This window comes from Marmota marmota, unplaced genomic scaffold (genome assembly GCF_001458135.2).
Source record: "Marmota marmota marmota unplaced genomic scaffold, marMar, whole genome shotgun sequence".
Taxonomy (NCBI): Eukaryota; Metazoa; Chordata; class Mammalia; order Rodentia; family Sciuridae; genus Marmota; species Marmota marmota.
In genome coordinates, this window is record NW_026000019.1 from 14,781,259 (window position 1) to 14,808,162 (window position 26,904).

At 33.5% G+C, this 26,904-nt stretch overlaps 1 protein-coding gene across 11 annotated transcripts in view; it reads right to left on the reverse strand.

The window, feature by feature from the left end:
- The window catches only part of Rasal2 (RAS protein activator like 2), a 338,051-nt gene that overhangs the window by 79,671 nt on the left and 231,476 nt on the right, over positions 1-26,904 (reverse strand). For all 11 annotated transcript variants that reach the window (XM_015491761.2, XM_048809957.1, XM_048809956.1 and 8 more), the window contains one exon: positions 3,125-3,234. In XM_015491761.2, coding sequence (XP_015347247.2) covers positions 3,125-3,234 — 110 coding nt within the window. The remainder of the gene's footprint in view (positions 1-3,124; positions 3,235-26,904) is intronic.

The following is a 26,904-nucleotide window of genomic DNA, read 5'->3' on the forward strand; positions in this document are numbered from 1 at the left end:
AAGGATGGTTCAATATTACACAAATAAATAAACATGATACACCATATCAACAGAATGAAGGACAAAACCCATATGGTCATCTCGGTGGACACAGAAAAGGCATTTGACAAAATCAACATTGCTTCATGATAAAAACGCTGAAAAATTAGGTATAAAAGGAATGTATGTCAATGTAATAAAGGCCATTATAGTTGAGTCAACAGCTAACATACTGAATGGGGAAAAGCAGAAAGCTTTCTCTCTAAGGTCTGGAACAAGACAATTTTACCATTTCTGTTCAACATAATTCTGGAAGTTCTAGCCAGAGCAATCAAACAAGAGGAAGAAGTAAAGGGCATCTAAACTAGAAAACCAGTCAAATTACACTGTTTGAAGATGACCTTACATACTCTCTGTATGTGTAATCTATGTGTGTATGTGTGTGTATAATATATGTAAATTATTAAATCTAATTTTATAAATTATATATATGATCTATTAGAACTAATAAATGAATTTGGCAAAGTTGCAGGGTACAAAATTAACATGCAAAACCTACTAGTGTTGCTATATGTCAACAGTAAAATCTGAAATAGAAATCAAGAAAGCAATCCCATTTACAATGGCTATGAAAAACAATATAGAAGTTCCTCAAAAAATGGAAAATAGAATTAGTGTCTGATGTAGCAATCCCACTGCTGGGTATATATCCAAGGAAAATGAAGTCAGTACGTTGAAGAGACATTTGCACTACCATGGGCACTGCAGCACTATGCAAAATAGCCAAGAAATAAAAACCAAGTAAGTGTTCACTGACTGGTGAAGGGATAAAGAAAATGTGGTAGACAATGGAATACCATTCAGCCACAGAAAGAATGAATTCTGTCATTTGCAATAATAAGAATGGAAGTAGAGATCATTATGTTAAGTGAAGTAAGCCAGGGACAGAAACACCAGTACTGTATGCTTTCACTCATATGTGGAATCTAAAGATGTCAATCTCATAAAAGTCGAGAGTAGAATGACAGAGAGGCTAGAGAGTGCGAGGAAGGGAGGGAGGGGGAGAAATTGACAAATGGGCACTAAGTTATAGTTGGACAGGAGTGAGAAGCTCTGGTATGCTATGGAATAACAGGGTGATTACAGATAACAGGAATGTACTGTATATTTCAACAAGGCAGAAGGAAGGATTTTGAATGTTTTCACCATAAATAAATGGTCAACATTTGAAGAGATAAATATGTTTATCCTGATTTAAATATTACACACGGTATACAAGTATTGACACATCACATGGTACTCCATTAATAAATAAAATTAATGTTTCCATCAGTTAAATTAAATTTAGAAAATTAAATTTAATAATTCATACACCAAGAGGTATAAAAGATACTGCGAAAATTACATGCCAATTGGACAGGCTTGTAAATTTCCATGAGCACTTTTAACGTGGTTAAGAGAAAAGAGCTTTTATGAGATCAATATTTTTAGATCTCACGTATGACCAAGATCATGCAGCACTTGTCTGTGCCTGGCTTACTTCCCTGAACATAATGATCTCCACCTCCAGCCATGTTGTGGCATGAAGCAGTAGTCTCATCATCAGCTTAGTATGAGGGACAATTCTTTCATGTATAAAACAAGGACAATAATTCTCTGCCTGCCAAGCCTATAATTTTTCTTTCTTTTTGTTAAGAAAGTGATTGAAAATAATGTCACTTACTAAAACAACAACATCAAAAAATCCAAAACCCAAAACCTCAAATATAAATAAGGACATCAAATATGAGAGGCAGACTTGAGTTCAAATCCAGGCTCCACTACTTACTAGCTGTGTGACACTGGGCAAGTTTCTCAATCTCTTTTCGCCTCAGTTCCTCGTCTGTAAAATGAGGATAATAATAGTATCTAGGGTTGTATTATATGAGACTACATTTGAAATGCCTGGCACATAGTAAGCACTCAATAAAAACTGGTGCTGGCAATGATGTACTGATGCAACACACTAAAATTATCAACATTACAGAGGCACAAAATATTAAAAATGTATCATGCATGTTCAATGATTTTAGAGGAATGTTATCCTTCATGAACTATATACATTTTAAGTTTACCTAAGCTAGTATAGTCCTTATTGAAATCCATGTTTTTTTTTCATTACATGTCTTCCAGATGTGACTATAAACCAACAATGCCAATTCCATATGCCATATAGAGAGAATAACAAAGTAGTGAAGAAAATGAACTATGAAGCCAAATTGCCCAAATTCAAATATCATTTTTATTATTTACTAGCTATATGATCTTGGGTAAGAATCTCGGTACCTCAGATTCTTCATCTATAAAACAGGGATAATAACAGTATTATCATATAGATTTATTATGGAGATTAAATAAATAAGATCATAAGCATAAAACACCCTGTAGAGTTGCATAGTTTAGATCTGGAATGTTCCCCACAGACTCATGTGTTGAAGCCTCACTGGTTCCAGCCAGTGGTACTACTGGAAGGTGGTGGAAACTTCAGGAGGTGAGGCCTAGTTGGAAGTTAGAAGGGTATATCTTGTCCCAGGCCCCTTCCTTCCTCTCTCTTTCTCTCTGGGTTTTGAATGCCATGAGGCAAGCAGCTTTGCTCTGGCATACCCTCCCTCACCATGATATTCTGTTTCACCATAGGTTCAGGATCAACGGAGCCAAATAAACATGGACTGGAACTTCTGAAACCATGAGCCAAAATAAATCTTTCTTCCTTAAGTTGATTTTATCAGGTATTTTGTCATAGCAATAGAAAGATAACATATACAATGCTCAAAAATTATTAACCATCTTCATCATTACCTCTTAGAGTCATTCTAGCAAAAAAAAAAGAAAGATTCACCCCTGACCACTAGAATTTCACTCTTATCAAAGAAGCATAATTGATTCCTTAATTGGTTCTTATGAATCCACAAACTCTCAAGATTCTTAAACTGGATTGGCATTTGAGACAACATACTGTACCCTGCTCAATATGAACAAGGTAAAAAAATAAATTTCATATTGATCTTTCTAAAATTATCATTACTGAAAAGTTAGAAAAGGCCAAGATGAATCATCAAAATCCATTTTGACACTGCTTTCTGTTTTAAGCAAGCTGACTTCCTACCTGTCATCTGTATTACGCAGAGATGGGAGCCGAAAACTTGTGTTTCTGTCAAGCTTTGACTGGCTTTTGGTCCTCTTGATGGAGCCTTTCAGGCGCTTGCTGAAGAATCCCTAGAATGAAAAGGCAGATGGTGATGGGAGAGAGAATCAACAGGGAATATTACCTTCTGCACTAAATTTGCAAAATGTGTTCAGATTTTTATAATGTAGACTTGAAACAGAATCCAGATTTCAATTTTTTTTATATGTAATAGTTGCTTGAAACCACTTGGTAAGTGATAAGATCATTTTATTTTCTGTGATAATTAAAGTTTTTGATAGCACTGAGTTCTTATTTCTAGTTTATACTAGTTATGTAAAAAATTTCTAACTTTACTAATAGATTTTTAAAAACACAACAATAAAACATTGACAAATGTAATCTTTTCTATGAAGATAGTATCAGCAATTTCAAAAGAAATGACACAAAGTGATTTCCTAAATTAAGAGCAAATAATTAAAGAGAACAGAATGTGAAAATGACCTGAAATGAGAAAGTACTTGGTATATTGCAGGAACTGACAGTGACACTGAGAAAAGAAACTTGACCTTAAGACATCAAAAAAAGAATTAACTAAGTAGTACAAGGTAACTTGTTGGTAGTCTCAACACGAATGGTGTGACTCTACTTTATGTACAACCAGAGAAATGGAAAATTGTGCTCCATATGAATTGAAATGCATTCTGCTGTCATACATAACAAATTAGAACAAATAAATAAATGAATTAAAAAGAAGACTGTTAAAATTAGGTCCATATCACTTTGGATATGGTATTTGTAAAGTTAACATTTAAATGGAGATAACTGTACTAGCTTTTAAAACTTCATATCACTTTTAGTTTCATTTCAACGAACCCAAACCCAAACCAAAACAAAACAAACAAAAAAATCAAAACAAACTTGTGACCACACCTAACATCTATGGGGAAGGGATTTGTAGAAACCCCGAAAGAGAACTAGAAATATTTGGTAAACAGTAGCACAGACTACCATGGTGTTTTATCAAGTCACATATTTTTTAAACACTTAGGCATTACTCCATTCATTAGAGAAAAATGGAAACAAACTTATTTGAATTACAACTATTTATTTATTTATTTATTTTGTTAAAAGATTTAATTTTAGAAGTCTTTATAGGAAGAAGTTAGTAAATTTAAAAATTTCTGTGCAAATATTTGTGTAATTTTTATAGCTTGCTGTTAGGCATTTCAACAGGCATGTGTTAGGGATGGATATCAATGCCACAGGAGGCATTTGCTCCATGTACCTTTGCAGTTTTGTACATGAATTACAGCTATTAGATGAGTGAAGAAAAAAACGTGTCAATATTTTATTGATCTTGATGCTGAAAGAGTAAATACAGACTGAGGATGTAGCTCAGTAGCATAACATGCATAAAGTCTTGGCCTGGCCTTTCCTCTTCCAAGTGTAAAATCTAGAAAATATCACATAGGCATAATTCTCTAAACTATCATTTTGTTCCAGCTTCTACATACATAGAGACATTAGAAGAAAGAGAAAACAAGTTCTTTTTTGAAAGTACCGTAATACTTAGAGACAGTCATTTGCTTGGTCTCCATACAGACTTAAGAGTCATTAGGGAGAGTTACTGTCATTAGTTCTCCAGGGCACAGGCTTTATTTTCTGTAACTCAATTAGAATGAATCACCATATTGCCCATAAATGCAGTCAGCAAACTAGAGTTAAGATTATAGAATTCTAGGAGGAGTATAGGGTTGTTTAAAAAAATCACTACCCTAAGTTGAGAGGGCCTTGACAACAAGCACACACTTGCGCACATGTGCACATGCACAGGGTAAAGCAGCCGACTAAATGTGTCCTAGTCAATGTTCACCCATGCAATACTTTAACTTTATTTAGGTTTTCATTTGATTTTATTTCATATTTTAATGTATTTATTTAATAAAATTCATTTTATATCTTTGTGGTATAGAATTGTACTAGAAATTACAAGAAAATCAAAGATAAAACAAACACACAATCTGCCTTAGAAGAACTTGTAATTTAACGTAGGATTTAGATACTACATAAAATTATATACATAAACTTATTGTTAGGACAAGGCTGAGGAAATAATCCCTGAGCACAAGGATATAACAAAAAGAAACCTTCAAAACTGAAAAACAAATAGAACTAGACTGAAATCATCAAAACAGATTATCCAAGGACTGTGGGACAACCATAAAAGGTATAACCTATTCATAATGGGAATACCAGGAGAGGTGAAAAAGTAACAGAATATCTGAAACAATGACTAGTATTTTCCCAACTTAACGTCAGAACCAAACCACAGATCCACAGAACACCAAGCTCCATAAATAACAAAAATAACAACAGCAACAAAACAAAACAAGAACAATAAAAACATTGCCCCAAACCACATATTTCAAACTATAGAAAATTAAAGATAAAGAAAAAATTCTGAAAGAAGCCAGACGGGGGAAAACCACCTTGTATACAGAAGAATAAAAAATTACATCTGATTTCTCAGAAACCTTGGAAGCAAGAGAAAAATGAAGTAAAATATTTCAAGTATTGAGAAGAAACAAACAAAAACCCATGCCACCCTACAATTCTCCAACCTGCAAAATCACCCTTCAAAAGTGAAGTAGATACTTTCTCAAACAAAGATTGAAAAAATTTGTTGTTGGTAGACCTGCCTGACAAGAAATGTTAAAAGAAGTTCCTTAAAGAGATACAAAATAATATAGGTCAGAAACTTGGAGCTGAATGAATTAAAAAAAAAAAAAAAAACACTGAAGAAGAAAGTGAAGGTAAAATACAAACATTTGTTTAAAATAATAATAGCAATAATGTATTTGATTATGCATACATAAGCAAAATTAATCACAGCAATAATATAAAGGATAGGAAGGGAAAATTAGAATTATTTTGCTATTATAAAGTATTTACACTATATGTGAAGAGGTACAGTGTTACTGAGAGTGAACTTGGATTAGTTGTAAATATATGTAGCACACTCCAGGTCAACCATTAAAAAAAGTAAAAGGAATTATAAATGATATAATAAGGGGAAAAAAGGAAATGAAATGTCCAATTAAAACCGTGAAAAGTAGAAAAAAAAATGGAAGGAAAAAATAATACAGAACAGGGCAACAAACAAAATAGTAACAAATAAGGTAGATAGTAATCTAACTACATAAAAAAATTGCTCTGAATGTTAACTGTCTAGATGTTCCAATTAAAAGGTATTTGCACAGTGGATCAAAAAGTAAGACCCAACCATATGCTGTCTTTAAGAAGTTCACATTGAATGTAGACACATATAGTTAAAAAGTAAATGAATGGCAAAGATAAACCATGCCAACACCAGTCAAAATAAAATAATAATAGCTATTAATTTTAGACAGAGCTTGTGACAGAGCAAGAAAAGTTACCAAGTATCAAGAAGAGTATTACATAATGATAAAAATGTTAATTTTTCAAAAAAGACCTAATGATCTTTAGTGTGTCTGTGCCTAAACACAGGGCATCAAGGAACACGACACAAAAACTGAGAGTTATTAGGAGAAATAGATGAATGTACTATTGTAGTTAAAGACTCTGAAGTCCTTAGCCCACTATCAGCTATCCTCTTGTTCTTTTTTCCTTCTCTATTTTACTGGACTTCCTGGCCAATTATCTAAAGTATTCAATTATCAATATCCTCCATTTTCTTAATGATCAGCTATCCAAAATCAAAACTGGATCAATGTTTATTTACATTCATCTTTCTGGTCCCATGATCAAGCTATTTAGAAAGATCACATAGCTATGTAGATTGATACCACTAAATATCCTTTGTCTCTAAGTTTGTTTTCTAATGTACCTCTATCCTGAAAGAACCATGCATTGAGCCTTCTGGCAACATAATCCTGTTCTGAGAAAGCTCAGTGTATACACCATGCTTAATTGCCCACTGCTCGCTTCTGAGAATTCCTTATGTACAGGTCACTATACTTTATACCATGCAGTTCTTCTGCCTTGGCTACATCTGACTGGATCAGAATGGATAAATGACCAAAACATCTAAGAGTAGTCTTGGTGAGAGTTCTATCTACAGGACATGGTATCTGGTAATTACTTTGTATTCTAGCTTGATCTCTGTCTATTCCTTGCTTCATCCTTTATACTCTAACAACTCTGAAAGCCTATAATTCTCCATATTCACAATGCATCTCTGCTACTGCTCACATTCCTTCCTTTCTCCCAGATACTCACACTGGCTCAGTTATCCCTAGGTTCTAAGACACTGGGCTAGTCACAACTTCCAAATTTCAGATTCTCACCTGCAAAAGGAAGATTTTAAAATCAAGAATAAGTTAATAAATTAATAAAATTAAGAATAGCATAACTGAATACAAAAGTGTTTTTTTATTATATTTTTTGTGGTGATGGGGACCGATCCCAGGTCTTCACAATGCTATGAAAGTGTTTTTAAAATAAAGGAAAATGAGTACCTGTAAACATTAATTGAACATGAATTTAGGGTGGAAGACCAGTGAATAGGTAGGTAGAATCACAATTTTCTCTCTGGAAACCATTGTACCAAATGAAGTGAAGGAAACTAGAAATAAATTCCACAGTAGTAGAGATTTATGACTGCTACATTCAGTGACATATACCCCAGTGTCTACAGGGATACTTTGTACATTATAAGTGCTCAGTAAACACTTTTTGACTGAGTTTACTAAAGGCTTTCTCTGTATCAGAACTGTGCTTTCCAATATGGACTATCATTTAATTCATGCAGCAACTTCATGAAATAACTTGTTTAAGTCAGTAGATACCAAATTAAGATTTAAATTTAGCATATGCTAATATTTAAAATGTTTCGTTCATTTGTACATTTATTGAACATCTATTATTTGTCAGATACTTGACATATTTCACACATATTGGTGAAAATACAAACAAACAAACAAAACCAAAACCCTGGCCTTCAGTAAGCTTACATGGTAGTGGGAGGAAACATGGCTATGTTTTATATACTGCAGCACTTGTCTTATTATGTTATGTTGAACATCACCAATATGTGTTGAACATAACATAATAAAGACAAGTGCTGCAGTATATAAAACATAGCCATGTAATGGGGTGGTGATATTAAGTGGTTAGGGTATGGCTTAGAGGAAGATACATCTGAGTAAAGATCGAAGAAGGTGAGTCAGCTTAAAGATATTAGAGGGGAAAAACATTCCAGGCAATGGAGACAGGTTGGGCAAAGGCTTTAAGGAAAAAGCATAAATGTTCAAGGAAGAGCCAAGGAATCAGTGTGGTACAGAAAGCGACAGGAGGGTAGTAGGAAATAAGGGCAGAGAGGTAGAAGGATGGTGGTGGTGGTAGTGTTAGCTGTGGGGGTGAGTGGTCGACAGTGGATTTTTAGACTGCTGTATGAACCTCACCTTTTTCTCTGAGTGTGAGAGGAAGCCATGTCCAAGGAAATTAACAAGAGATAATTTAAAGTGCACATACGTGCACATGCACACACACATTTACGTTTCTGAAAGAGTTTTAGCTATGAAAATGAAAATGTGTGCTGATTTACTTAACAAGGTTGTGCAATATATGAATAGTTAATTTTCTTTATAAATAGTATATCACATTTCAACAAAATACAAAGAAAGTTTATTTGTGACTTTACTGAGGTCACACTGATGCCAAATGGCAGAGCAGAACTTTGGGACCAAACAGTCTGACTCTTGAACCCTTTGCTATTTAACCACTATGCTCTACTAATTCTCCACATTCTAAATCCTCTTCAAATATTCTGAGCATTATAACTTGATTCCCCTATATGTACTTAATCAAATTTCTACACAAATCTTACAGAACTACATATCACAAAGAGCCAGGAATGTATTAAAGGTCAAAATATTAGAAAAACAAACAAGCAAAACAAAAAAATAAAGAACTACCAGTGTGACATTTGATTCATCCATAAGAATTTGTCCCTGTATAAATATGTTCTATCTACATAAACTAAGGTGAAATACTACTGAAATCACCTTTATACATAACTGAATCTATTGTCACTGAGTATAAAAGAAAAATAATTCTCAAGATTTAAAAATATATGGATGCCAAAAGGAAAATACTTTTTTCTTTACACAGTTATGATAAGCATGTCTTATAAAGATGTAAAGAGTGCAAAGGATTCTTCTATAAATTTACCCCCTAAATACAACAGCATAAATGGAAACAAAAAAGACTATAAATAAATTTATTTCATCCTCCTGACACCAACCTAATCTGAAAGCATTCTAATAAAACACTCAAAGCAACTCCTACCTTATTCAGTTCTCCTGAAATGCTGTTGCTACCCTCTACAATTCTTAAAAATAGCAGAAAGTTCATCATTTAAAAAAAACAACTATGTTGTCAAAGCCGTCAATACTACTAAAATGACTTACTTTAATTATTTGGTACTCAGTATTTCCTTCGAAATCAGGCTTAAAATTAGCAACTATCAGTGAAAGAAAAGTCTCGTGTTGCCTTTCTTTGGAGCTTGGTAAATGTTAAAGACAATGATAACAAATATTATTCACCATCTGTAATTTGGAGTAACCCCGGAAGACTGAACTTCGCTATCTGGGCATGATTCGTAACTGAAATAAAACTGCTGCTACGCAACCACTCTCAGAAGTCTCCGAGGTGGTAATGAGAGACACTGACTTGCTGATGTCCTGGCACTACTGCTGTTCCCTTAAGACAGGGAGAAGTGGAGACAGAGAAACATGTTGTCACCTTTCAAATGAAAACACAGGGATGTGCAACAAAATCCTGCTATAATTCTGCTTGAGACTTTTCACACAGTGACTCACAAGGGATTAAGGACAATATTACAGCAATTTTAAGTGATTAATTTTAATAACAGTTCCTTAAAGTGTTATGATTCACACTAAGAAAATGCTACCTTGACAACTAGCAAGGACCCAGGTAAGAACTATTTTCATTTTTGCTTTTAGTTTAACTAGTAAATTAATCTAAATTTTAATAGTATATTTTTATCATAGATTGTAATTACCTAAGAAGAAAGTTTTGGTCACATATAAATAACTTCCTTTCAAGTTCTTTTAGTATAACTTAAGAACTTGTTAGATGTTCAATAAATATTGAATATTGGCTACTACAGTTGCAAAAAAAAAAAGGAAAAATGAAAAGAATATGTGTAATAAGAATTGTAATAAAAAAACAAGTACATGTATAAAGACATGAAATGGCGTGAACATACTTTATACAAAGATATGAAAAATTGTGCTCTATATGTGGAATAAGAATTTGTAATACATTCCACTGTCATGTATTTAAAAAAATAAAATCAATAAAAAGGAAAATGTTAAATTTCATTTTCCAGCCATCATATTTTTAGTTTATCTTCAGAACTAGAAGTCCAAAAAAGATGGAAAACTCTAGTGACAAGAATAACAACAAAGTAACAAACAGCTGAAAAGTGCTTCAGTTAACAGCTTCATTATGGGTAACTTTTCCACTAGAAGTTTCTTTTTTTGTTTTGTTTTGCTTTTGCAATTTAAGCATTTCTATCATAGATTACAATTTTCTTTCAGCTAGGAGCTAACAAATCTGAATCTTTGGGCCTATGGCACAGCGATCTACATATTTTTGTTTTTGTGGTACTCAGGATTGAACCCAGGACCTTGGGCACATGCTAGGCTAGTGCCCTACAACTGAGCTACATCCTCAGCCCAGTGATCTACATTTTCAACAAACATTTAGTGTGATGCTTTTTTTATTAAGCAAAGCAAAACTTTTATCACGAAACCTTTAAAATACAAAGCACAGAAATTAATAAACACATATCCATTAATCAGATTGAACCTATATTAATATATTGATGTTTTATATATTAAAATACAAAAACAAAATCTAAAATATTTTAATTCTTATATGTCATAACATGTTAAAACACACATTGATATGTTAACATATGCTAGAGGGGCAAATGGGAAGTTATCCTACTATTACTAATAATATTCTTTATTTTAGAGATTCATTTTCATTTGATAGAATGCACTCATATATCCAATTTCTTTCTTTTCTTTTGTGGTGCCAGGGATTGAATCCATGGCTTTGTGCATGTGAGGCAAGCATTCTACCAACTGAGCTATATCTCGAGCACCCCTAATTTCTTCTGTTATCTTTCCATTAAATTATCTCAAGCCATTTACCTTCAACTTTTATGAGTTATGTTTTAAAACATATCTTTTCTTTTAAAACAGATTTCTTTTGAAAGTTATATAAAATTTAATAAATTTACTAAAACAAAATTCACTATTTTTAGGTGCTCAGCTTGGTGAGTTTTGACAAATGTATGCCACCACAACTAAGATACAGAACATTTCTATCATTCCAAAATTTATGTTCCTTTGCATTTGATCCCTTCCTCTCACTTTCAGCTCCTAAACTGACTTGTCCCTATTATCTTTTCCAGAATGTAATATGAATGAAATTATGTAGTGCCTAGTTGTCTTTTCACTTGGTATAATGCTTTAAAAATTTCATAGTTTGCATCTTTTTATTCCCACTACCTGGTGATACCAAAATTGTTTTATATATTGGCCAACTGATAGACATTTGGTTTGCTTCCAGTGCTGGGTTAATTTTAGATTTATTTATATATTATCATCCTTAATATTCATACTCTGTGAACTTGAGTAAGATCAGCACAGTCTCTGTTAATCATATGAAAACAAACACTACAGAAGTAAATATTTCAGCTACTGAATTTTTCCTCTTTCAATGCCAAATTTGGTTTAATACCTTTTCCCCCTCCAATTTCTTAGATATTTAGATTTACAGAAAATTTGGAAAACTAGTATAGAGAATTTTCCTTTGCCTAGCTTCTCCTAATCTTGCATAACCATTATATAATTATGAAAACTCAGAAATTAACATAGGTAGTATACTAACAAAATTTAATTGGGATGTCACTAGTTTTTCCACTGTGTTCTGCTACTACAATCAATTAACACAAATATGACAGCTCATACAGTACAAATTTATCATCTTACAGTTCTGTCAGATGTCCACCTAGATTTCTCCTGGCTAAAGTAAAGGTGCCAGTAGGTCTGCAGTACCTTCTAAGGCTCTAAAGGAGAATGTCTTTCTTGCCTTTTCCAGCTTCTTGAGGTCACTCACATTTCTTATTTTGTGGCCTTTCCTCCGTTTTCAAAGACAGCAGTGTTACATCTTTGTGTAAGGTTTTCAGCTTTTAAGGCCACATGATGTGGTTGGATTGGATCCAGCTGAATAATCTAGCATAACTCTCCACTCCCAAAGTCCTTACTCTTAATCACATTAGCAAAAACTGTTCTGCCATGTAAGATAACATATTCATAGGTTCTGCATGTTAGGATATATTTGGAGTGATACAATATATTCTGCTTTTTATATATACAATAGTCTCTTTTATTAATATTTGAGTAGGTATTTTGGTTATTTCCAATATTTTGAAAATTATAAACAGTGCTGCAATGGATAACTTTGTATGTATACTTGAGTGTTTCCTATAACCTCATCAACTGATTTGATTCTCATACTTTATGGTTTCTGTCAGCTTGAAAGGTAAAATATTTTTTTTCTTTGCTTTTTTTTTGTTTTAATTAAATGACAGTACAATGATCTTGACATATCATACATTTGAATCAAATGGGATATAATTTCTCATTTTTCTGAGTGTACAGGTTGCAGAATCACATTGGTCATTCAGTCACGTATATACATACAGTAATACTAGTGTCTATTTTATTCTGCTGTCCTTCCTATTCTCCCTTCCCCCCCTTCCCCTCCCTTCCCCTTCCATCAAGTCTCTCTACCCAATCTAATGTGACACACTTCTTTTTTTTTCCCTTCACATCATCATACATGTAATCTGTATAATGATGAGGGTCTCTTACCTTCTTCCATGCAATTCCCCTTCTACCTCCCTTTCCCTCCCACCTCTCTTCCCTATTTAGTAGTAATCTTCTTCTTATGCTCTTCCTCCCTATCCCATTTTGAGTCACCCCCCTTATATCAGAGAAGACATTCGGCCTTTGTTTTTTAGGGATTGGCTAACTTCACTTAGCATAATCTGCTCTAATGCCATCCGTTTCCCTGCAAAAACCATAATCTTGTTATTTTTTAGTGCTGAGTAATATTCCATTGTGTGTAAATGCTACATTTTTTTTTTTTTATCTATTCATCCATTGAAGGGCATCTAGGTTGGTTCCACAGTCTAGCTATTGTGAATTGTGCTGCTATAAACATCGATGTGGCTGTGTCCCTGTAGTATGCTCTTTTTAGGTTTTTTGGGTATAGTCCGAGAAGGGGAATAGCTAGGTCAAATGGTGGTTCCATTCCCAGCTTTCCAAGGAATCTCCTTACTGCTTTCCAAATTGGCTGCACCAATGTGCAGTCCCACCAGCAATGTAAGATTGTACCTTTTTCCCCACATCCTCGCAAACACTTATTGTTGTTTGACTTCATAATGGCTGCCATTCTTACTGGAGTGAGATGGTATCTTAGAGTAGTTTTAATTTGCATTTCTCTGATTGCTAGAGATGATGAGCATTTTTTTCACGTATTTGTTGATTAATTGTATATCCTCTCTCTGAGAAGTGTCTGTTCAGGTCCTTGGCCCATTTGTTGATTGGGTTATTCATTTTTTTTGTTTTTTAACTTTTTGAGTTCTTTGTATACTCTAGAGATTAGAGCTCTATCTGATATGTGAGGGGTAAAAATTTGTTCCCAGGATGTAGGCTCCCTATTTACCTCACATATTATTTCTCTTGCTGAGAAAAAACTTTTTAGTTTGAATTCGTCCCATTTGTTGATTCTTGGTTTTGAAAGGTAAAATATTATCTCTACATTATTTTAAAGTTTACATTTTTCTAAATATAAGTGAATTTTAAACATTGTTTTATGTGTTCAGGACAATTTTTATAGTTTTTTATTCTTTATAATGATCTGTTCATATCTTCCCTCCCACCTGCAATCTTTCTATTGGGTTTGATCATTTGTCCTTAAAATTTTAATATTTTTAAAGTATGTTGCAAAATATTTTCTCCCAGTTGACTGGTAGCCTTTTAATTTTGTTATGACTTTTTCCAAGCAATTAAAATGTTTTTGTATATGTGTGTCAAATTTCTCAGTCCCTGTTTACACCCGCCCCTGCTGAATACCTCTGGCTTTTGAGTAACCATTACAGAAAGCTTTCCCCTATATTATGGTTAAAAAAATTCATCCATGTTTTCTTCTAATAGTTATATGATTCATTGTCTTTTAAAATTTTTTTCTTTTTACATTTAGACCCCTAGTCCCATTTGGAGTTTACTCATGAGTGAGGTGTGAGATACACATCTAATTTTATCTTTTTCCAAATGTTTACTTAGTTGTCTGTTTAATAGTTCTTTAAAATACCAGTTATGCAGGAAACCAATCTTTTTCATTTTTTGTTTTTTGAGATACTGGGAGATTGAACCCAGGGGCATGGTACCATCTTCAGCCTTTTTTATTTTTGATTTTGAGACAAGTCTCTTTAGTCTTTTTAAACTGCTGAGGTTAGCTATGAACTTATATCCTCTTGCCTCAGCCTGCCTAGTCACTGGTATTTTTGATTTTTCTAATAGGACTTGGTCTCTCTTACTTCTGAATATCTAAGAACTTTCCCTCTGTCTTAACCTATAATTAGTTCTATTCCCATTTTATACCCCCTTCTGAATCTTAAACTCCTGAAGAAAAACAGGAATAAACTGAGCACATCTTTAAATTTTTGTAATGCTTGGCATATAGTGGGCTAATATATATTTGCAAATGACTAATAATGACTGCTCTGAATTATTAAGAAAGGTTAAATTCCCTCAAGAAAGCAGATAAATAACTAACACATTTGAGAGGAAAATCCTCTCAAGATTATTAAAACAAAACCAAATCTGGTGTTTAAAGAGGAAAAGTTCAGTATTAGGAATATGCAATTCTGTAGACTACCTCACAATTTCTTATTATTAATGAAGTATGTTTTCTTACAACAAAAAAGAGATTGTGCTTATCTTACTCAAGTTCAGAGTATGAATATTAAAGAAGATGGCTATAAATAATAAAATAATGAGAAATGATAGGTTAAAACTAAGAAATAGAACATTCTTCTATACTGAGGTCTGCTAGTCTACTAGATAGCCTCCCAGAGATTATCATGAAAAGCTGAAAAAGCATTAGATAATATAATTTGAAAGACATTTTTTTTCCATCATCAGGGGAGAAGGACTAGATGAATTTATTTGGCATTTTCCATTTCTCATTTCTAGAACTCTAAGAATAACAGTATCACAGATGGAAGGAGACTGGAGCTTATGAGTTATTTAAAAAAATAAAACTCTCACTGCCTTTGGTGAAACAAAATATACCTAAAATCCATATTATGGAAAGTGGTAAGCAAAAGGTATAATATTAATAATAAAATTACTTTTTACTAGTGTCTATCAGGATATGCTTTTTTGGGTATAGAATAAATGGAAGAAGGGAGAAATATATTATGGAAAAGATTTTATTAGACATATTTATATTGTTTCTAGAGGGTATTTCCTGATGTACTGTTTTTAATGTTATAAAAAATTTTACTTTATGAATTTAGGCACCAAAACATTATTAAATTGCTTCTTAATATATTCAGTTCCTTTTTATCTGCAAACCTCTAAAGATCTTAAAATGTTTATATTTCATTACTCTAAGAAAAGAAATTAAAGGCCTTGCTCTTGGTCATATCAGTGAGGTGTTAGTTGCCCATTTTAGGTACAAATCCTTAAATGCTAATAATATTAAATCTTTGTACTGGTATTCTGTCAAAAAACAGATCATCAGGGTTTGACCTTCACTTTTGCTGGCTACTGTCCTCTCTCACCCCACTTAACTTTTAAAGAGTAGAGAGGAAGACCACTTTCCTACACAGCTGATTATGCCTTGAATACCATGAGTCATTCTTTCTACCACTATGGAAGCTCACAGGGCTTCCATAGAAAGAAAATTTTTTCTGCTCACTATATGCTACCTTTCTTAATTCTATTTCATTTTAACAGATTAATGCTAGAGTCTTTTATTTAAGAAGTACACAATGTTGATTAATGCAAAACTACCAGTAAACTACCATAAAAGGTTAATGTCTTTCCAGTTTGCATGTCTTAGATTATCATGAATGCTACCCATAAGACAAATAAGATACAATAAGGCCTTCTAGAAGATGGTTTCTAAATTATTTTGACTACATAGAATGAATAAAATCATTGAGTGGGCATTCTTTATATGCTTACTTATAAAACATAAGAATGTTCTGTGTATGAAACATTCAATAATACAAAAAGTTTAAAAGTATCAAACATTTGGGGCTGGGGATGTGGCTTAAGTGGTAGTGCGCTCGCCTGGCATGCGTGCGGCCTGGGTTCGATCCTCAGCACCACATACAAACAAAGATGTTGTGTCCGCTGATAACTAAAAAATAAATAATAAATATTAAAAAAATTCTCTCTCTCTCACTCTCTCTTAAAAAAAATCAAACATTTAATATGTTTTCTGTACCCCAAATGAATTATGTGTATACCCACAGACCAAGGAAGGCAATTATACACACATTATGGCTACAATATAATAGTATCAGTAATATAAAGAATAGATGCCCACTCCTTTGGACAGTCAGAGAAGATCAAAATTAATGTCTAAAAAAGGTAAGGAGACAAAGAGCTGAGTTTTAAAGGATGGAATACTTTTAGAAGAAAGACTTCCTAGGCAGAAATGTGCAAAGATCCAAGAAAACTTGAGGAACTAACTACTGGGTTTGGTAAAGATGGGCAGAGAGAGCTGGAGGTGGGGATAGGGATGTTGGGTATTAGGAAATGAGCCAAAACACAGTGAAAGGCTCTTTATGCATTAACTTTGGTTTTGATTATACTGTAACAGAAGTTCAACTCAAAAAACTTCAGCAGGAGAATGATTTTTTTTTGGGGGGGGGGTGTTAGGGGAAAGCTACTGCTGCATAAAGACATTCAAAACAAGGGAAGAGAGGAGAGAATGAGCAAAGAAAAGGAAGAAACCATTACACAAGCCCAATAAAATATATAAAATCTGATTAAATTCATGGGAATGGGATCATAGAAAGCTACTAAAAGACTTCCAACAATGCAGAGTTAAATAATGATCAGCTTTAGATTTTAAAGGAACCGCTCAGTAGCAGTGTAAAGGCTAAAGAACTGAAGGCCAGGAGGTGAGTAAAGAGTCCCTACTGCACTAGACAAGATCAGCAGCACAATTAGAGGGGCTCAGTATAAAATGAAAATGCAGGAACAACTACCGGAAAACAAGGCCATTAAAGATGTTAAAGTAGAAACTTTTTCCTCTCTTCAATATTCTCTATCTTCACCTTTATCCACTATTCAATGTCCTACTCCCTCACAAGCTAAATGTAGACCATCACAGGTGCCTGGGGCCCCAGCTGATGACTTGGCATGGGGATTGCCCACTGGTTGCCAGGTTACCCTTGGCCAGCAACCAAATCTATGTGCCATGTTCTGACTCAGGGCAGGGAAGTTGAGTCAGGTTTCTTCCTTTCCCATGGATGCCACTGCAACTTGCTAGGTACCTGGATTGAGGATGGACAACATTTCCCCCTCCCCACTGCTAGCCTCTGGCTAACCACCAGACACTCCTGAAGTTGACAAGTGGGTAAAGACTGCCTCATAAACCCTTGGCCCAAGATGCCATGGGGTATGCAGCCTAATTCCCATCTTCCTCATACTTGTGCATAGGCCTGTGCAAGAGTCAGAGAGTGAAAGTTATGGCTGGGTGAAGCAAAGACAGGGAGGCAAGATGGGACATCATGAGGGAAGGAAGTGAGCAGAGAATCCATCCTAAGGAAAAAATAGGCCTCAGGTTCTCCCACACATGTTATAGTTGCCCCAGGTCCCCACATATGCTCCATTGTTCCACTGGACTTTATTTAAAAAAACAATTTAAAGATCAATCATCAAGAATTTAGACAACCACAAAGCATTAAACTTCATGCTTAGGGCTTTCTGAGTACACGCCCCAGGGACTGCACTGCTCTCACATAAATGAAATTGGTCTTGGTACTAGTTTAAGGACTGATAACTAAAGTGAGTTAATAATGGTGAGGCTGGAAAAGAAGGGATCGGTGAATTTGAAGAGAGGCAGACAAGAAGACCTGGTGACTAATTTTCAGACAGAGGGAAGAGTATGTTATGACTCAGGTTTTTGACTGGGAATTGAAGAAATCTGTAGAACTACAAAGTTAGAAATTAAAGGGGGAAATTTGGGGGAAAAACCTTAGTGAATATATTTTGGAGCAAGTTGAGTTTAAATTCTTACGGGACATCAGAACCAAGATTTAGTAGAAAACAGAGACCTGTTTGGAAGGATATTTGCCAAAACTGCATCCTGTTCTATTTCCTGATTTGTTGATCATTAATTCATTGCTGTATAAAAATCATAAAAGACTCTGAGATGATCTCAATAGAATCACATTAAATGAACCCCCCCATATAAATATAGGAATTGATAGACTACTTACAAAGTGAATTATTAAATGGAAGAAATTATAAAGTATATGTATAATATATGAATAATACTTAATATATGAAAATTTGTTAATAATTTTTAAAAAATTTAAAAAATTCCACATTTATGATGCTGCCATAATTTGCCTTTTTTTTCTTTCTTTTTATAATTTTTTTACAGTGCTGGGGATTGAATCCAGAGTCTTCCACATGCTAGGCAAGTGCTTTACTACTGAGCTACATTTCCAGGCCTTTGCTTTTTTTCTTTTTAAACTAAATGCTAAATGTTATGCTTTGTATTTTGACATCCTTGAGTAAAAGTGTATGTATTATTTTCCTTATAGAAGGTAGTTTGCATAAAAATGCAACCAGGCAACATATCAATAATGATTACCTAAAAAATTTGTACAAATAAGCAGCCAGTATATAATATAATCCACTTTGGTGCCTCCCCCTTTACCTTCCTCCTTTTAATACTGATTTGAAATCAATATTAAAAGCATTAATAAGATTTTATATTTTTCATCCTAAGCTTTCTAAAGCTGGTGTTTATTAATTTTTAACAGTTTTTCTTGAGATACAATTCAGTTACTATAAATTTACTTTTAAAGTGTAGAATTCAGTATTTTTTATATATATAAAAACTCATGTTACCATTCCCCAAATTAAGCTTCATACCCATTAGCAGTCACTTCCGCTATCTCATGACAACCACTAATCTATTTTTATGATTCTATGCATTTGTCTATTCTGGTCATTTCATAGAAATGTGGCCATAACACGTGGCTTTATGTTTATGGCTTCTTTCACTTAGCATATGTTAAAGGTTCACCTATGTTGTAACATGTATTAAAATATCCTTTTTATGGACAGATGCAGTGATGCATGCCTGTTATCCCAGTGACTCAGGAGGCTGAATCAGGAGGATCACAAGTTTGAGGCAAGTCTCAGCAATTTAGCAAGGCCCTAATTCTTGGGTTAGTGAGACCTTATCTCAAAATAAAAAATAAAAAGGGCTGGGGATGTAGCTCAGTGGTAAAACATCCCTAGGTTCAATCCTCAGTATGAAAAAATTTTTTAAAAGTATCTTTTTAAGGCTAAGTAATGTATCATTGTATGGATAGACCACATTTAAAAAATTTTTATATCTATTTTTGAGTTGATGAATATATGGGTTGTATCTATTTTTTAGCTATTATGAATAATGATGGTATGAACATTATAATGATGGTATGAACATTAATGTACATTTTATATATACATTTTTAATTTTCTTGTATATATAACTAGAAACATAATTGCTAGGTCATATGGAAACTCTATGCTTTAAACTTCTGAGGAACTATTGAACTGTTTTTAAAGTAGCTGCCACCATTTTACAATGTATGAGGTTCCAGTTTCTCCACATCCCCACCAATACTTATTATTGTCCCTCTTTTTGATTATAGCCATTCAAGTGGTTATCAAGTGATATAGTTTTTTTTTTTGTTTGTTTGTTTTTTGTTTTTTTTTTTACTAGGGATTGCACTCAGGGGCACTCAACCACTGAGCCACATTCCCCAGCCCTATTTTGTAATTTATTTAGAGACAGGGTCTCACTGAGTTTCTTAGCACCTTGCTTTTGCTGAGGCTGGCTTTGGACTTTTGGTCCTCCTGCCTCAGCCTCCTGAACCATTGGGATTACAGACATGTGCCACCACACCTCAGGATATCTTGTAGTTCTGATTTGTATTTCCCTAATAACTAATGATGCTGAGCATTTTTTATGTGTTTACCTTCTTTAGAGAAGTGTTTATTTAATTCCTTTTGGAGGCTTTTTAACAGGTTATTCAATAGCCTGACCAAAAACAATAACAACAAAATGTTTCAGTGATATTTTAATCACTTTATACTCTCGGAATGAAGCTCATTTAAAATGAAACCAGTAGATGTTTACTATATAACATACAAAACATTTAAAAATGCAGTACAATGGTACTGGTACTATCTATAGAATTAAAGGGTCCTGTGTTAGGAAGGGTCCCTCAGGGGTATTATGCTTTATCAGTAATGCTCACACCTGCTGAGTGTAAGTGCATTTGAGAAGAGCAAAAATACATTTTTGCACAGATAACCCTATCAAAATCAGGAAGAAAAATTTCTTTTCCACACCTCTAGCTTCTGAACTTCTGTGAAAGAGGAAAGCATTTGATATAATTTTTACTTATCAGGTAGAGTTTGTGGCTAATTGTTATGCTCCCTTAAGTGGACATTAGCTCTTCAAAACATTTATCTCTAATTGCAAATTGAAAGTTGGGCTTCCCCTCCCTTGTTAAAGTTAAGGAGAAAAAACATTGCTCTGAGGGGACAGAGGCTTGTACAGTTTTCTACAAGAACTAGCCATAATGAATACATCTGATCCTTTAAAACAGCCCTCTTTTTTTGTGGGTAGGACAAATAGAAACCCAAAGTTAATGCAGATACAACCCATTTGTAGGAATTATCACAAATTAAAGAGGGTTTCACCAATATTTGGTTATTTCAAGTTAGACTCTTGGCAATATTTTATGCCAAGTCTGCTTCTTTTTCTTCTAGGTATTTGTCAATCCCCATTCTGTCCCCTTAAGGGGTTGTATCTAACCTAATTCCTATTCCTCCCTTTCTTTTCTTTCTTTTTTGGCTCTAAGACTCTGAGTTCTAAATTTTATATTTTCTAGGATATTTATCATTAAAAGTTTTAAAATTATGCTCCCTCTGATTATAAAATAATTTAAATGTACAGTAAATATTTGATAACTTCAGACAATAATTTTTCTTTTCTGGCAATAACATGTCTATTATTTTTACCTCTGGGAATAACAAGTTGACATATATGTTTCATGTGTTATATATTTATACACATACAAATATACATATGAATTGTCTTTACTAAAAGAGTAAGTATTAATACAGGGTGGTCCCATTATGTATCTTAACTCACATGATCAATGAAGACAAAGCAAAGAGATACAGAATCTCTAGGCACTTGGGGAAATAACATGAACTGTCTTCCTGGAATATGACAGCAATGACAACATAAAAACTGAATGGTTATACTGCTTGGATGGTAGGAATTCAATTTCATTATTTCACTCCTAAGATAGATTCTTAGGCTGGTTAGAGGTCACTGTGCCAAGTATAGCAAGTACTTTGTAAATTTAGACTGGTAATCTAACTGATGATATGGCAACCACATAGATCATAAACTAATATGCAGTGCAGCAATTTACACAGGAGTAACAGTAGGCCACTAAGAAAACACTGTTGCTTAGTTTCTTCAGTCAGACTTGAAGGCACAAAGAAGGCACTTATTTCACAGGTAAGACACTAACTAAAATGAATTTGTAATATTTTACCAATAATTTAGACCCTGGATTGCATATAAAGATACATTTATATGGGAACATTTAAATACATTTATATGGAAACATTTAAAAAATACAGAAGATGGGGCTCTAGTCCAGAGATCAAGATTTGAACCTAGAGATTATAATTTATCTGATGTGAGGTGAAATTTAAGCATTAATACACTGTTTGGAGTTCCTAAAGGTGATTTGTACGTATAGTTAAGAGCTGAAAACCACAGGTTTAGATAATACAATTTTCTGGTCCTTTGTTTTAACTTGGAAAAACACTTATATCGATCTTATTGAGGATTCCATTCGAAACAAATACCAACCGAGCCTTGTATCTTATACTTAAGAAAGGACATGATATTTCTTTTTAAGACTCTTAACATAGTCTACATTTATTTTCTGGGGCTTTACTTTCTTCTAAAAAATTATGAAAGCTTTTGTCTTTTGACAGTCATTTATATCTACTGTATTATTTGATTGGTAATGCTCAGGTGTCACAGCAACAAGAGCACAAGGAAGGTCACACAGAAATATGCAGCTACTGCCTTAGTTCAACTGTGCTTTCTGGTTGTCTTGGCATATTTTTTTAGTGTTTCAATTCTTTCAGAGCAAGCTCAAAGCTAATACAAATTAAGCAGCTGTGATTGCATTGTGCTACACTCACATGGAAGGCCAACTCAGACCACTGTGTTATGAAAATGGGAACATTCAGCCAAGCACCTGGCCTGGAACACAGGCAGCTTTCTCTTAGCCAAAGTCAAATTGATAGCATGGTCTAAGTAGACTTGATACAAAACCATAAATATCAAAGTCACTTTATGATAAAATATAAAGAAAGAAGGTTGTTTAAAAAACAAATATAATTACAGGACATCATCATTTTACCATTCTGAATTAAAGTAGCTGGATAACTTACTAGTTTACTCAATTGTCTCCACCACCCCTGTAATATCATTTTAAGTGTAGTTTAAGCAATGTATAAAATATATAAATGCTGTTTTTATTCAAAGGAAAACACAAATATACAAAGATAAAAATCTAGCAAGATGTCAAAGAAAAAAAAACATGATGCTTTTAAAAGAGGCAAAAAAATTATTCAAATAACTAAAATTGTTTTTGACAAATCTAATGGTCAAAACTCACACCTGTGAAAACATTGTGAGTTTATACATATGTATGACACCTAAAGGGCTCAAAGAATATTCCTGAAAATATCATTAAATAAAGAATTCTATCTAGTTTCAGTTTTCAATGTAAGTAGACACAGTATAAACTACATACATAAAATACCATAGCTCTGAACTCAAAATGTTAATTAAAATTTCTCTTTGTTTAGGAGAATAATCTAACTTCTTCACAGGCACATTCCTTTCAAATAATATCTTATTAAATGATATTAAAATTGGGGCTGGGGATATGGCTCAAGTGGTAACGCGCTTGCCTGGCATGCGCGGGGCGCTGGGTTCGATCCTCAGCATCACATAAAAATAAAATAAAGATGTTGTGTCCACAGAAAACTGAAAAATAAATATTAAAAAATTCTCTCTATCTCTTTACAAAATGATATTAAATATTTATTATTCCACTTGATTAGAGACATTATTACTAATAACAAGAGAACAACTGTGAGATAAACTCATTCTACTCATGCATATTTCATCTATTCAACAATTATTTGTTGACTGTTTACTATCTATGCACTTGGGGTTGTAACAGATATTCATTATCCAATGAGGGAAACAGGCCTATAGACAAATAAACAATTGGAATTAAGGTATGTGTAAAGAAATACAGAACGAGGATGGAGGAAGAACAGATAGACTATCCTGAAGATCTATGTTTTTTCCTATGACTATGATTTGATAAAATAAAAATACATTTAAATAGTCCTCAAAACCAAGACCTTGCCTTAATCTATGTGTTCAGGAGCCTTATAATAAGAAATACATATACTCCTGCTGTACTGTTACTTATTTTAAGATTTCATAACTTTTTGTTAATAAGGAAGACATACTAAAGTTTTGAGCTTCCCTCTTGGTGTTCACTGTTCTTATTTCTGACTTATCCAGGATATGAGCAACCTCTGGCCTCTTTTGGATCTCCTTAAAGTAAACCACTACACTAGAAATATTAGCTGAAGGTTTCATGTGTGCTGGCCTTTTTTTTTTTTTCTTGGTGCTGGACCTTGTGAATGTGCCCACTAAGCTATACCCTCATACCTTGGGCTAACCTTCTATTGAAGAACCTTACTTTATTATTCTAAATTAGGATGGTGATAGTAAGAGCAAAACAGCATTACTTAAGGAAAAAAAAAATCAAGTAATTTACCAGTACTTAGTGATATTTACACAACTTGATTCAGTTTTTGAGCCAAAGACAAATGTTTCAATCAATGTATCTCTAATTCTTCAGCAGCCAACATAATTTAGTTAAGCCTGACAAACCCATCACAGTCTTGCCACAACCTCTCTTTCTCGATTCTCTTCTGCCATACTTTTCAAATCCTGTCTCATCAAATCCTTTCTGTTCACCCAGGTCAAAGGTCTCATAATGTTATCTTTGCAAAATGCTATTCCATAAGCCTGGAACACTGTATTTCCCTTGTCAATTATTTTCTTCCAGTCTTTGAAAATCAGTTCAAATATTGTTCCTTGATAAAATCTTGGGTTACATACTATCTTGTTAATGACCTGTGTTACCAGGCTTACCTACTTCTTGGTAAGTCTGAAAATGGAATAGGGAAGAATACGGCCCTTTATGAGAGTATATTGCTTGTTCTTTTAGGAGTCTACTTGATGAGTGGTAAACCTACTGTTCACCATGGTAACGACATCTGAATCCAAGAACCATGAGTACCTGTGCTAAAATATCACTTTTATCTCTTCATAAAACTAATATGGAAATGATCTTCTTTGAAATACTGTCAACTTAAGTATTTCAAAGTTTGGCTTCCTTTTGCATTGCTTTCCCATATTCAGAGTCCATTGTGATATTAATAACAAAATACATTGTGTTGATCTAGAAATAAGACATACTTCTAAATCAGAAATATGTTTAACAAAGAGTCACATTAACTAATAGTGTTATACATAAATTTAAAAAATACAAACATACTTCTACATATATCCAAGTACTGACATGCCTCATTTAGTCAGAATATTTTGGTTTCTCAATGGCAACCTTAAGGGCTATTAACAAATGTAAGTCTGTTTGCCTTTATCCTAAATGGATTCAAATTGTTTTTATGATTTCTTGACTTATATTCTGTTTTTCCCTCTACTTTTTTGTTTGGCTGGTAATCAGTGTATCCTTATGGTTATTTTCCAGAAAACTAACTAGGTGACCGCCTATGAATGGTGGTTAAGACTCCTAGATAGCTAAGTGCCTGAGCTTTGTCACTGCAATTCACTAGTGAAAGGCTTCTTCTTTTTCTCATTCCCTCATTTCTCCTCTCCCCCTCCCCTCCCCTCCCTCCCTCCCTCCCTTCCTTCCTTCCTTCCTTCCTTCCTTCCTGTGGGGATTGAATCCAAGGGTGCTTTACTACTGAGCTACACTCCCCACCCTTTTTATTTTGAGGCAGAGTCTCACTAAGTTGCTGAGGGTCTTGCTAAATTGCAGACACGGGTAACTTGCAATTGTCCTGCCTCAGCCACCCGAGTCACTGGGATTACAGGTATGCACCACTGAGTCTGGCTCTCTCATTTATTTCTAAGATTACCAAAAGAGTACCTGGTTTGTAAGCAGAACTAGTTTCCACATATGTCCATATCACTGCTTTATAATTTCAGTTAAGAATTATTAGTCTTATTAAGAAAAATGTTAAATTAACTGTCACCTTATTGTTTAAATAAATGAAAATTGTGGTTCTTAATTCAAATTTAAAAAGTCTCACCATAAACTTCAGATTTGATATAGGATGTACTTTAATGTCACCATACTGTAGAGAAATATTCTTCTTCATTTATTAACCTTAAAAAATTTAAAGAATTTGCCATTTGCTTCCAGCATGATGGTGTGAAAACATCAAATTCTAACTCAATCTTAACTCAGTTAAGCACATCAGTACAGATTTACTATACTGTTATCTGGTTCATCAGGAAAATAAGAAGAGGGGAAAGAAAAAAAACTGCTGTTTCTATTCATAAAAAAAATAGCTAAGTCTATGGTACAAAAAATTAGTAAAAGACACTAAATCCAATTTTGCAAAATTCCTGTAATAATTTGATAAAAATATTAATCTGACACTTGTGATCTTTTAAAATGAGAAAATGTGTGAAACTTTGAATGGTGTCACAGGTATAGATGTCCACAAATACTATGTGCCCCTAAAGTAAAAGAAGGGGAAATATTGTTCCTCAGAATTACTACAAAATAAAACAACATTTTGGTTAACTTACATACGAATGTCAGCTTATACACCTCAAAATATTTCTGCCCTAAAAGATCATTTCAACTTAAAAAAAAAATAGTATTGGAATAAAGGAAGAAAGAATGTGCCATATTAACCTGAGAGAATGAAGAGAAAGAAAAATTTTCTTCCAATAGAAAATTTTATTTCTACTGTTTATTGATTTTTATTATACCTAGAATAATGACCATCCTTATGAAGCAATTCTTTCAATATAAATTTTAATAACATGATGTGTTTAGAAAGAAAGTATATTTTTTATCCAATAATCAAATAAAAGAGATGACTTAAAATCTGAATTACTTAATTATATCCAAAGGCACAAACCAGGCCTGAGCCTAGTGCTCAGCTGACTAGATCACCTGTGGTCCTTCCATC